Source organism: Stomoxys calcitrans, chromosome 2, assembly GCF_963082655.1.
Source record: "Stomoxys calcitrans chromosome 2, idStoCalc2.1, whole genome shotgun sequence".
Lineage (NCBI taxonomy): Eukaryota > Metazoa > Arthropoda > Insecta > Diptera > Muscidae > Stomoxys > Stomoxys calcitrans.
The window spans coordinates 237,162,519-237,176,476 of NC_081553.1; the positions used below are offsets into that span (position 1 = coordinate 237,162,519).

Consider the following 13,958-nt stretch of genomic DNA (forward strand, 5'->3'; position numbering starts at 1 on the left):
GGATTTAGTGGCCAATGCAAACGTACTTTTATTTCCCATCCCATTTCCAATCAGAAAATGAGAAGTAAAAAACAGGAGATCGATTTATATATATAGAAGAAAATCAATGTACTGACCGAAAAAAAAATTTAATAAGTCAATTGGTTATCATGAGACAAATTATTGTACAAAATGTAAGCCCAATTGGATGAAAATTGATCACTCTTTTGGCGCAATGTAGCTTATAGGATTCATTCAGGTTCGTAACGCTTATTTTTGTTCCATTCCATAGGATAGATTTTCATATATTTACCAGCAGCGATTTTATTCGAATCTTTTTAAATTGAAGAATATTACAATAATAGCAATAGATTTTGTCCAATGGTTAATTTTTATTGGCGAAACAAGTAGGAATCTGTTAAATGTACTAATATCTGTTCGTCACTGTTTTCAGCATTTGCCAAGCATTCGGGGATAATTTCCCCACAACAATACGAAAGATATGGCCAATAAACGTTAAACACAACATCTGGCAGCACAATGCAAAGAAAAAAATAATTTCATTTTTAATACTTGATAGAGCTATCAAATCTTGGAAAAGGAGTCACTGCATCCACTATTGAAGCTGACGAATATCCAAAACCCAACGACAACAATGCAATATGGATAGTTATCGTGAAATTGTTGAGAAAATAATAACACCAGGTGGGTATTAGGAAAGTGAAAGAAAGCCTCATGTACCTTGGCGAGCCTTGCAAATTGCAGCCGTCCATTCATAGCCTCAAGACAGGAAATATTTTTGTTCCTATTTGCAAATGCAAAAGCCGTGTCGAAATAGCTGTATAAAATTTTCTTAATACTGTAAATCCATATTCGTGTCTTTCTCTTGCAGAGTTATATTTCTTAATATCCAAATTTTTGTCCGCTGGTCCACTTAAGGAAACGGCACAGGTACGAGTCAATTGCTCTCATCTCCACGTCCTTTTGGGAGGCAGTCTTCCAATTTAACTTGCAACTCATTTCATTCTTTATTTTCATTCATTTGCAGGTTCTTGTACGGGAGCTGGAGAGCAAAAAGGTAAGAGAGTGTCTTGGAATCAGCCTAAAAGTGTTCAAAAAATTAACTCCTATCGCTATTTGGCGGTTTCATCTCGCAATATTTCGATTTCTTGTTGTTCTTGCAAAACAAAAACATAATTTTTTGACTTCCGTATATACAAGTCACCTCCGCTTGCGACGGTGTCTAAAACCATACTAAATGAAAACAAATTTCAATAATATACAGAGTTCTTTTTATGGAAATCGTTGGAAACATGGAACTACATTATCGCAATCTGAACGTTATTGAAGTATTGTTCGGATTTCGCGAACAAAGCCTTTTACGGAGCTAGTGTTAGAACGCTCGATATGGTGCCCACTATTAAAGTTAACATAATTTTTACTACCATCGAAACAGAAAACATTGCCTGATATATTTGCTTTAAATGCAAATTATAGGGAAAATCTCTGAATTCGTTTTTTTCAACCGTCCCGGTGACAATAATATACTTTTTTCTTCACGTATTCGTAGGTGCTGCCTAAACGAACGGATTGGTTGGGTAACGAACATGATCAATCATTGGCCGAATTGGTAAGTTTATTTTCAATATAATATAATTATTTTAGCTATTACATTGGAAAATTTTTGAAATTTATCCCTTAAATCAGGATACAAAATATATGTATACATAAAATTAACAATTACACATTGCTTTGTTCGGTAAAATGGACGCCATATTTATGCTGACTGTGTTTGTCAGCACAAGCTCACAGCACGTCGTATCAATGGAGGTGCCCATTGGAATTGAAGAAAACCAGTCGTTGGTAGCGTAATTTCGGAATGTTGGCATGTCCTTTCGTTTAAAATAAATTTCTTAGTAGAAAATAGAAATCCATATGCATGAAAAATTGCGACCCATGTACATGATGTCTTTCGGTCATTTTGACAATGACTCCATCGACAATATTTAATATTTGGATAACAATCTGCTGCCCAACAATAATTAGAACGCATTGGAGTCATTCAAGAATAATACAATAATTATTTCTTATTTTGCATATATGTACATTTTATAAGCACATACAAACACATGCACAATGAAAAGATGATAGCCGTGTGTGGCGAAGTGGCCACATAGATGCATAGTCAAGAATAAAGCAAGGTTGCCGTATGTGTCATGCATGTTTTATAGATTATGCCATTTAACCCTCAAAATCATATTCAAATACCCACGCGGGGGATTATTGTCATGAAAAAGGCCGGTATGTTGCTCAATTTTCTCTTTGCCTTGTGATATTGCAAGCAATGAAGATTGCTCTTCGATAAAAACCAATAATTCTATAATAAATTGCATATTTTTGTGTAGCCCCTTAAAGGTCAATACAACGTTAATTTTTAGTAACAACAAAATAACGCTAGAAGAGAGTTGTCGCTGGCACCGATTTCACTGAATTGTTCTCTGGCATAAAATTGAAAAAAAAAATTAACAATTGACTATTTATTTATAGGAAAACCAATATGCCCACATCGGTTCAAATCATCTATTGGAAATATGTTGTCGTATTGGGCCTATTCTGGATAAAGAGTTGGCGCCTAGTGTTTCTGGTCTTCTATCTCTTCTTGGAGCTGGACGCCAGAGCCTTTTAAGAACTAAGGATAGCATATACAAATCCAGATCTTTGCTCGACTACTGTACACGCCTACATGGCGTATCACTGCCAGATTCAGCCACTACGAAGCCTATACACAATTTTCGTAAGTATAAAAAAAAATTAAATTGAAGTGGTGTCATCACTAAAGCTTGCATATGTTTGCAGAAAAAGTTATAATTGGTCGGGAGTACGGAGGTCCAGTACGGCGAAAACTTTTAGTACCTACGTCTTTGTTTTCGAAAACAAAGCTCCTGCGTCGTACTGTTGGTCATCTTTCATCCGTTTACTGTGTTCTTTTCGACCGTACAGGCCATTACATTATCACTGGCGCTGATGATCTCTTGATAAAAATATGGTCAGCTATGGACGGGCGCCTTTTGGCGACACTGCGTGGGGCTTCGGCTGAAATTACCGACATTGCCATAAATCTTGATAACACAATGTTGGCAGCTGGTTCTTTAGACAGAATTTTGCGTGTCTGGGATCTACAAACCACATCTCCAATTGCCGTTCTGTCAGCTCATACAGGCATGATAACATCGGTTAATTTTTGTCCTTCGCCAAGAGGCGATTTGAAATATTTAGTCACCACAAGCACAGATGGTTCAATTGCATTTTGGCAATATTCCACACCGAGAGGCCAGAAGATAACGTTTGCGCCTAAGCCAATACAATATCACGAGAAGCTGAGGCCAGGCCAGGCACAAATGATGTGTACATCTTTCTCCCCTGGAGGAATGTTTTTAGCGGCTGGCTCAGCCGATCATCATGTTCGAGTTTACCTTATGTCCGAAGACGGGCCAAAACGTATCCTTGAAACTGAGGCCTATACAGATGCCGTTGACTCAGTGCAGTGGTCCCATCGAGGTCTTCGTTTTATATCGGGAAGTAAAGATGGCTCTGCACACATTTGGACATTTGAGTCACAACAGTGGAAGAATGTCAAACTATGCATGACGGAACGTTTGTTGACGTAAGTTTAACGCATCTTATTGGTTGGCATGTCACTTGAGATAATTCTTTTCACCTATATGTAGCTGTCCTGAACCGGAAGAAGGCAAAAAACTAAAGGTCACTATGGTTGCTTGGGATTGTTCCGATAAGTTTGTCATTACCGCCGTGAATGATTTTACCGTAAGTTTTTTGTAATATTTTACATAACTTACTTTGATGGTCATCATCTGCTCTAGATAAAAATATGGAATGCGAAAACTGCCAAACTGCACTGCGTTTTACGCGGCCATAAGGATGAGCTTTTTGTTTTAGAATCAAATCCTAAAAATGAGCATGTCCTCCTGTCAGCCGGTCACGATGGTCAGGTCTTTTTGTGGGACATCGAGAAGGGGGAATCTGTGGCTCATTTTGTAAATAATATAGATGGGCAAGGTCATGGTGGCGTATTCGATGCTAAATGGTCACCAGATGGAACGATGATTGCGGCAACAGATTCCCATGGACACATATTAATATTCGGCTTAGGAGTTGGTCCAGATAGATACAAAATCGTAAGACAATATAAGTAAAAATAAGAAAAACGTCGATAAAATGTCTCAAAATATTTCAGCTGCCGAATGAACTCTTCTTCCACACGGACTACCGGCCATTGTTGAGAGATGCTGCACACCACGTGATCGACGAGCAAACACAAGTCATGCCACATTTAATGCCTCCCCCATTTTTAGTGGACTCCGATGGAAATCCGCATCCCGCTAGATTTCAACGATATGTACCTGGACGGGAAAATGTTTCGACCGATCAACTAATACCGAATCTCACAATAGATGGTTCTGTTGAGGAAAATGGGGCAAGTAATCAAAATGGACAAGGAGCCGGGAATTATTCACATATTGATCGCTTGATAGCCGCATTGGCAAATCGACAGGGTGGCGGCGCCAGCAATGCTAACCAACAAAGTCCGTCCGTTTCTGCGTCTAATCGGTCACAGTTAGATCGGATGATCGAAGCGTTGGCCAATCGGCAGGGTCACGATTTAGCACCGGACTCAAATAATCGTTCTTCTGGCAGTCGCAGCGAATCAAATGGGAATATCCTGGGAAATGGACCGAGTACTTCACGCACTGTATCTCAAGATAGAAGGCTTTCAGACCAATCGCAACAACCACGGCAGGGAACTACCTGGGGTAGGCCCCCCGCTGAGCAACAGCAGTCTCCACAACCTGCGCCATTTAAATATGTTCGTCGCATCTATGTGCGACCAATGAAATATGCCCAACTTCAAACACTGAAACAAAGCGTTTATGCAGCGGGACAATATGAAATGCAGGAATACAAGCGTGAAATGCGTCGTCGACCGATCATGATTAGTACAGCCAGTGTTGTTGCATCATCACAGTCTGGAAACGGACGCAATAGAAATACGCGTTCAAATGGAAATGATCGCAGTGGAAGAAGACGTAGTGCCCGTCCGGCAGGTCAGCAATCAAATCAACCGGCCTACAGAACTCGTGCTGTACGAGACCAAGAAGAAATTGAAGAACCATCAGTGCCTGAAGCTTTAGAAGAGGACGAAGAAAGCAGTAATTCGTCGGGTGACACCAGCTATTCGAATATTGAAGATAATTTGGACGAATCTTCGGACGACTCGGATACGGAATCATCTGACTACTCAGATTGGGTTGCTGATACACCAGGACCAAATTTGGAGCCACCAAAACGCTCAAAACGAAAACCACTTTCTCGCAAACGCACTATCAGTGAGGACAGCAGTGACGATACAACAGAACAAGCAACAACGTCAGCTAAAGCTGGTCGAAAGAATAAAAAGGTTTTAATTCCACCACCCGCCCCTAATGGCGAAATTCCCGAAATATATCGTCCAGCAGAATGGTTGTCAGAGGTGATACCGCGTAAAGCTCCGTACTATCCTCAAATGGGTGACGAGGTTGTTTACTTCCGACAAGGCCACCATCGTTACATAGAAGCGGTTCGTTTGAAAAAAGTATATAAGGTGTCCCACAGTTCGGAGCCATGGAGTTTCCATACTCTTCGTGATAGAGAACTAGTCCGAGTTATCGGCATCAAATATGAAATACGGCCGCCAAGACTATGCTGTTTAAAATTTGCCATCATAGACGAAGACGGCAACATGAATGGCACCACTTTCAAGATCAAATATCATGATATGCCCGATGTATTGGACTTTATAGTTCTTCGCCAGACTTATGATTTAGCAGTTCAACGCAATTGGAGCATTGGCGATCGTTTTCGTTGCATGATTGGAGATGGCTGGTGGATGGGACAAATTGAGTCGCGGCATGCTTTGTCATCGGAATTTCCTGATTCGCCATTCATGTGTTTTAGAGTACGTTGGGATAATGGAGAATACGAATACATGAGCCCTTGGGACATGGAGCCCATAGACGAGAACCGACTACCCGATGAGGTAGGAGGAGCGGTGCCTGTGTTGCCAGAAGAAATAAGAGCAACCCTATACCAACCAAAGTCTGAGGAATGGCATCGCGGTGATCGAGATGGGTCATGTCGCCGCATTATCAATGGTCTGGAACAGGTTTGTTTGACATTAGATTTCCTAAAATATTTATGTATATGGACATGTGTCATTTGGTTTTGCAGATCATGCGACTCTCAATTGCCGAACACTTCCTGGCTCCGGTAGATTTAAACATATATCCGGACTACGCTTATCTAATTGAGTATCCAATTGACCTAACTACAATAAAATCAAGGTTCGAGAATCACTTTTATCGTCGCATTACTTCAGCTCAGTTTGACGTACGCTACTTGGCTACGAATGCCGAAAAGTACAACAGACGACACACAAATATTGTAAAACATGCGAGAATTATAACAGATCTGTGTTTGCGTATAATAAGGTGAGTTGTTTCCATGGAATTTCTGCGAACGCACATTAACAACTCCTTTCCGATTAGGGAACCAAATGATCTTGATGTGGCTGCTATATACCATCAACTGGTGGACGTCTATCACTCTTCCGAATCGGAAAATGATAACGAATCTGATGTTGTACCTTCAACCAGTACAGGGCCCAGCACATCGGCGGCTGCTGCAAAAGCCAGGCAGAGTTTATCATCGACCAGAAGGTATGAGAAGTGTTTTTCAATTGCTCAAAATACATACATCAACGGTCTACTCCGCATTGCAGATCGAAACGCATACGTTCAGAGGGAGATTGGCGCGTAGATTGCCGCCAACTGTTAGAGCTTATGTTACAGCGACCCGATTCGCTGCCATTTAGAGAACCGGTAGACACAATTGAATTTCCCGATTACTTGGAGATTGTTTCCACACCCATGGACTTGCGGACCGTTAAGGAAGACTTGTTGGGCGGCAATTATGAGGATCCATTGGATTTTGCAAAGGACGTGCGTTTGATATTTCAAAACTCCAAGAATTATAACACCAACAAACGCTCAAGGGTAAGTATTTCTTTTATTTTCCTAGAATAGTCGATATGATTCCCCAAGGAATTGTGTTGGGCGTGTGTATAGATCGTCAATTCATTTGAGAAATTTGATCACTTCCCCACATTGAATGGAATATGACATCCAATTTGTATTTTTGTCAATTTCAGTTTCAGTAGTTGTTTTAGTTTTTAACCACACTAGCTTTTTCCTTTATTGAACACCGAAATCAACTTCTATAAATTCACATCATTATAATTGTGCTTTAATTTTTCCTTTCTGACATGCTTCCCACCAAAATATCATGAAATCAATTCATCACGACCTATTCCATGTAAAATCATAAAATCATAATAATGAATGACGATCGTGATTTTAGGAAAATTTGGCGGTAAGGTCAAGTTTGGAGGACACATCTAAATCCTTGCTCTTTGAAAATACTCTCGTACTACTTATTTTGCTACCTATCGTGCACAAAATCACAGAGAAGGCTTTTCTATTCCAACGATAATATTCTTTGTCATTTTAGATTTACTCTATGACCTTGCGTCTAAGCGCCCTCTTTGAGTCGCACATTAAGACGGTGCTCAGCAATTGGAAGTCCGCCAGAAGGCGAGCAAATAAAAACAAGACACGCAGCAATAATAGCGGGCGTGGCTCTAGTAGTAGTCCAAACAAAAGAATGCCATCGGAAAGGACGCGTTCTTCGGGGCGAAGGGGAAATTCTAGTAGAAATACCAGGCGGTTACGGAGCTCTGAGGAATCCTCCAATCATGACGAGGATGATGACAATGAGTCGCCCCCTGTAGGTCAAAGAAGAGGAAGAGCGGTGAACAATCGAGGTGTCGCTGCGGCAATTGCAAGTTCGAATCGTGTTACCTCATCCTCATCGCACAGACGTCTCAATGATACTGAAGATTCGCAACCGGGAACATCACGTGCATCCAGACGAAAAAATGCAAATAAAAACCATCGAGTGGCCCCCGAAGACGAGGTCGAAGAAGATGCTTCGTCGCCTGCCTCATCCACAGATTCGGACGACAATGAAGAGGATTCGTCCAGCTCATCATCTTCTTCAGAAAACAGCGTTAGCGAAAACTCTGAAGAAAGTTACAGCCCCAAAAAAGACAGAAAACAGAAAAGTCGTAAGCGACATCACGAATCCGGTCGACAAAACAAACAGGAACCTCGGAGCAAACGAAGCCGCCGTCGTCCCATAAACGAGGATACTGATGAAGATTTTGACTTAGAAAGGCACAAAAAGTTTAAAAACTCCGGCAAGAGGGGCCAACGGCGACAAAATGGAAATCGAAGGGCTGCTGGAGCTGAAAGCGTATCACATGCCGATGAAAGTACACAGGATACAATTACTCACACGCCTAAGAAGAAAGGGCGACCACCGAAACCGAATCGCAACATCGAAGACGCACCTAGTAATCCGAATAATACAAGCCCCTCAAGGAGCACCAGAACGCATGCAGTAACGCAGGCTGGTCGTCGAGCTGCCGAAAATGATCACAGCTACCATTTGCCAGTTCGCAATGGCCGTATTGTAGAGTCGGACACTGATTCTCGAGAGGTTGCCGGTCGTCCCACAAGATCCAGTGTTAAACGAGCTATCATGGAGTGGGCCAGGGGCAGTGACATCGATGGAGAGGGTACGGAGGAAGCTGAAGAGGTTAGAACGAGTTTATCAAATATGCATATGTTAGTACACATGAGAACATTTATGTTAACATTTATCCATTCCAGATACTGCCAACGCCGACACCCACAAAGTCTAACGGCACAGTTCTCAATAATCGAGATGGGAACGGGCCCTCGACAAGCCGCGCGGCTGCAGCAGCTGCTGCAGCAGGTGTGGTAAGACAGTTACGAACAAACCGTAACACTGTTGTGGAACCTCCCAATGATGGCTCAAACGACGATGACGATGATGATGACAGTGATGACGAACCACTGGCATCGAGTCAAGGTTCGCAGCATAGGCAGCAAAGTAAGTTTTTTGCTTCGTAATATTCAATAAAAAAAAACTACTGAGACATCATATTTTTTGTAGGAAAAGTAATCACCCCTCATCCAACACATCTGCAGAGACGTGAAGGACCACACAGTATAACAATTGCCAGCACGTCGTCATCCTTACACATGACACGCTCCCACGCCACATCTACGACATCGAATATATCTATCTCTTCCACCGTGGCGCCACCAACAGTTCATGACCACAATTATGTGGGCGATCCTGGGCCATCCACGTCAAGTGCTGCACTACGCAATTCGAGAAGAGTTTTATCCCGACATCAACGAAATGCTGATGAACTGGATATAAATTTGGAAACTCTGGGCAATTCAATGTTGATTTCAGCAACAACACGACTCAGACGTGGTATGCCTACATCAACTACCACATCTGGCGCAACGGCCGCTTCTGCTTCCGGCTATCAGACTACAGGCGTAGCCGTAAGAAGGGGGCGTTCTCGCTTTAGTCAAGAAAACTCCCAGACCGAACCATCGGCTGACGAACACATACCGGATGATGAAGAAGTCGTCTCGGATATGGGCACAGGAGGCTCCACCGAGTCATCAGCAAGCGAAGAAGCATCTGATTCGGAGGACAATCAGCCACTAACTTCCTACGTACCTAAATCGCGCAACGGTAGAAAACCTCCAAGAAAACGCCGACGTTCAGATGATTCCTTTGTCGTTGACGAAGACGATGGCGACGACGAAAAATACAATGGCAGAAATCGCCACACCACTCGCAAGCCCAAAGAATCCGACGATGCCAAAGACACCAGGTCTCGGGGGAGTCGACGCAATCAAAGAGGATCGCGCAACCAGAAACGTCCACGTTACGTATATAGCGATGACGAAGAGTACGGCAATGCCAACAGCAGAGGAAGAAAATCCCGCAATGAGTCATCCACAGTTGGTAGCTCGGCACCACATGACGATTTGGATGCCAGTACTATGGATAGCGATGATGATCAACTCGTAAGTGTTAGTAGCCGAGGCCGTGTTCGCAAAATTACTGCCAAAGCGAGAGGAATTTTTAAGGAGTAATTACTTTACACTCAGCTCCTATGACTGTTCAAAAAAAAAAGCGTGTGTTATATACTAAAAGAAGGTATATATGACCAACGCGATTTAAGTTTATCTGTTACCTTGTTCAACTTATTGTTTTCCCTTCTTCTTTCTGATTTTTGGCCACCTTAATGAAGGTTCATTCTCTACTTGTTAGATTAGTTCGTATGTAAAATATAAAAGCAACATTTTCATTGCCGGCTGCGCATATTCTTTATTATTATTATTTTTTTTTTTTTCATTTCCGTTGGAATTCATATGCTCGCTCGCTAGCCGAGGTGTATCTCTGCTGAATACGAACACCTTGCAGGAGCTGCTCATTCAAGTTCATTGTATTTGCGTTGTCAATATCATCATTAATTGTCATTACATCCATCTTTCAGTTATCGTATACCAGTTGGATTTATTTTATCTCACCTAAGAAACCCATATATATTTATTAATATTAATAAACATGAAACAAATCTTTATGTATACTTACATTTTAAGCTTAAAAATTAAAAATTAATATTAATAAAAATTAAAGCAAATGTGAAACACAATTCTTTGTAATCATTTTTTGGATAGATCGACGATGGAATCGTTTTTTTTTTTCAATAGCCCAATTAACTCTTTTTCAAGTCATGTGCTAACGTGGTCCTCGAACTCGGCTATAAAAAAAGGAGAGGAGTCATTTGCTGTTGTTGCCACATTCGCTGCAAGTAAACATATTGACTCAATCTAAGGTTATTCTCACCCGACTAACGACTCCAGATCTGTATATGCAGATTTGTCTACGAAAATTCCATTTAGGAGCAAGGGAAACTTCTCATATATCAAGGAGTTTTGCTTAAGTACTTCTTCGAACTTAACAAAAAAGAATCCGCTCATTATTTTCAATTTCAAATTTCGTAGGTAGGAAATGCGGCTTTTGTGCGTTCTCTGCCTTCAATCGGAAAACAGGGCTATGTCTGCATACAAATATGGTAAAATCTGGTCTATAGTCAGATCTTGAGCGATCCATGCAACTCACTGTAACCGCGAAAATGGGTAGTAAAGCGCATTTCTGGGCTCAAACACTTAAATCGGCTGATCGCTTTATCCAAACTCTGTACGGTTTTCCATTGAAATCGGGACAAAAATACGATTTTATGAACTCAATATTTCTCATCGAGAGATCGGCAATAAGAGTGCAAATGGAATAGCAAAATGGCCAACTCTTCGGCGGAATTGCATTTTTGATTTGTAGAACATTTGGTAGGTTTTGGTCAGGTTTGGTAGGATTTTTCTTAAATTTTGGTGGGAAATAGATTTCTTCAGTGGCAACACTGGTTATGTCGTGTTAACTGAACGTGTTCATAAACTACATGACATAATAACCAGGTAATGTACCGTAAACAGCTGAATACAAATTTGCCTCGCGAAGTGCACTATTTGTCAACCAGTTTTGGTTGTGTGTGTGTATTATAGTTATGAACCATACCACACACAAACAATAAAAAATGGCGCGAACTAGTTACATAACCAAAATCAGGGTTGCACTAATCACTGATTTTAACATATAGTACACTCAATATTTTGTTGTTGGGCAACTGCCACTACCTGAAAATTTATCTTGGCTGGTACTACGTTTTTTTTGGGGGAAAATTTTCCCTGAATCGTTCTTTCGGTGGTTTACAAGGTTAACACATTCGATTTTTTAGTGTTTCAAAATGTTGCCATTTCCATATAAAAATTAATATGGCACCAATCAATTTATCAGCTGCTTATGTGCATGTTACACACAAATGTGAGTGTATGGACCGTTCTCAAATTCATAAATGTGTTATAATTTTAACTTCTTTCAGCTTCTAAGGAGCGAACAAGGATACTGGAAAGACCGGTTTATATGGCAGCAATATCAGGTTCGAGACAGATTTGGACCGTATTTGACACGGTTATTGGAAATCGTAACAGAACTCCGCATGCGAAATTTCAGCAAAGTCGGACAAAAATTGCGGCTTCCAGGCGCTCAAGAAGTCAAATCTTGAGATTGGTTTATACGGAAGCTTTATAGGTTATAGACCGATTTGGACCATACTCTTCACAGTTGTTGGAAGTCATAACATAACACTACAAGCAAAAATTTCAGCAAAATCGGACAAAAATGCGGCTTTTAAGGGCTGAAACTATATCAGGTTATAGACTGATTTGGACCGTAAGTGTTGAAAGTCAAAACAGAACATCACATGCAAAAGTTCAGCCAAATCGGAGAAAAATTGCGGCTTACAGGGGCTCAAAAAGTCAAATCGGGGGATATATTCACATGGAAGCTATATCAGGTTATATACCGATTTAGACCGTTAATACTTCGTACAGATTAATTGCAATAGCTTACTACGAAAGAATTTTTTTTTGTTTATTTTAGAAGTATATTTATTTATATTTATATAAGAATTCTTTCTTATTTATGCATCCACAAATACTAAATTGTTTACTATCGCGAGTAAGTACACGTGAGCAAGATTACTAACACTAACAAGTACTTAGTTACAATTAGAAGTTTAGCGATAGCGTTTGTTTTACGTAAGAAAACGACTTCTTGCGCAGCGACTGCGGTTGTGCACTTTTTGGGCGTGGTGAAATGTAAATTTTACCTAGATGAAAAAACAAGTTATAGCGAAACGAAAACTTTTCATGAATATTTTCCGCTTATTTTTTTTATATGGAGTTTCACCGCGAAAACCGAATATAGCACCAACTTTAAATTATAAATTCAAACGATAAAAATGTGAAAAAAAAAAAACAAAATGTAAATGCAACTGCAGTCACGGGCAATCAGCGGTATCGAGTTGAAAGTGGCGGGATGGTCGCCACCGGTCCTTGCTGAAATACCGAGTGTTTGTGATACTTAAACATCCAATAGCCATAACTTTCACGCGGCGATCAATCTTATGGACCGGAACGAGTTTCTGATGAATATCCTGAATATCCAGTGTGTTTGAAATTCAGTGGTGGCAGATCCGGAGATACTGCTTTGAGAGAAGCTCACTATAATCTTTAACTTCAAGGATCTTGGTCTTCTCGTTTAGATGGTCGATGTTTGTAATCTGTAGGTTATAAAGGGTGATTTTTTAAGAGCTATAGCTATATATTAAAAAAAAACATAACATTTCGGACGGTATCTCAAGAATAAATACTTCAATGTTGTCTTCCAATGCGTCAATTGAAGCGGGCTTGTCTGTATGGAGACATGACATAATTAGTAGGTAGTGTACCGTAAACAGCTGAGTACAATCTTTCAACTAATTTTGGTTGTGTGTGTATTATAGTTAAGAGTTGCACTTATCACTGATTTTGACAGATAGTGCACTCAATATTTTGTTGTTGAACAACTGCCACTACCTGTAAATAAGTATATCTTGTATGGAGATGAGCTTTAACATAGCCCACAAAAAGTAGCCTAAAGGCGTTAAATCGCATGATCTAGGCGGCCAATTGACCGGTCCCGAACGTGAAATAAAATGTTCACCGAACTCGCCTCTCAATAAGTCCATTGTTACGCGTGCTGTGTGGCATGTGGCACAGACTTGTTGAAACCACTTGTCATGCAAGTCAAGCTCTTGCATTTCGGGTAAAAAAAAGTTGAATATCATCTCACTATAGCGCTCACCATTCTTTGAAGAAGTACGGTCCAATGATGCCACCAGCCCATAAACCGCACCAAACTGTGACTTTTTCTGGATGCATTGGTGCTTTGGAAGCTTGGCAATGCTTCTGGCGGATCTTCACCCCAAAATCGACAATTCTGCTTATTTACGTACGCATTGAGCTAAAAAT

General features: G+C 40.7%; 1 protein-coding gene across 1 annotated transcript; it reads left to right on the forward strand.

Annotated features, from left to right (window-relative positions):
- Positions 1-518: 518 nt before the first annotated feature.
- Positions 519-10,377, forward strand: LOC106087980 (bromodomain and WD repeat-containing protein 3). The gene is made up of 15 exons (XM_013253228.2): positions 519-684; positions 872-930; positions 1,028-1,057; positions 1,550-1,609; positions 2,527-2,773; positions 2,836-3,643; positions 3,708-3,804; positions 3,861-4,175; positions 4,235-6,199; positions 6,265-6,524; positions 6,582-6,752; positions 6,815-7,088; positions 7,603-8,751; positions 8,826-9,069; positions 9,133-10,377. The coding sequence occupies exons 1-15, from the start codon at positions 642-644 to the stop codon at positions 10,137-10,139; spliced, it is 6,729 nt and encodes a 2,242-aa protein (XP_013108682.2). The 5' UTR covers positions 519-641; the 3' UTR covers positions 10,140-10,377.
- Positions 10,378-13,958: the final 3,581 nt, after the last annotated feature.

Bases quoted from the DNA above. Each gene is read 5' to 3' on its own strand.
- LOC106087980 (XM_013253228.2), top strand. From the start codon at position 642: ATGGATAGTTATCGTGAAATTGTTGAGAAAATAATAACACCAG. The intron at 3,644-3,707 runs GTAAGTTTAACG...ACCTATATGTAG, and splicing joins ATGACGGAACGTTTGTTGAC to CTGTCCTGAACCGGAAGAAG. The intron at 6,525-6,581 runs GTGAGTTGTTTC...CTTTCCGATTAG, and splicing joins CTGTGTTTGCGTATAATAAG to GGAACCAAATGATCTTGATG.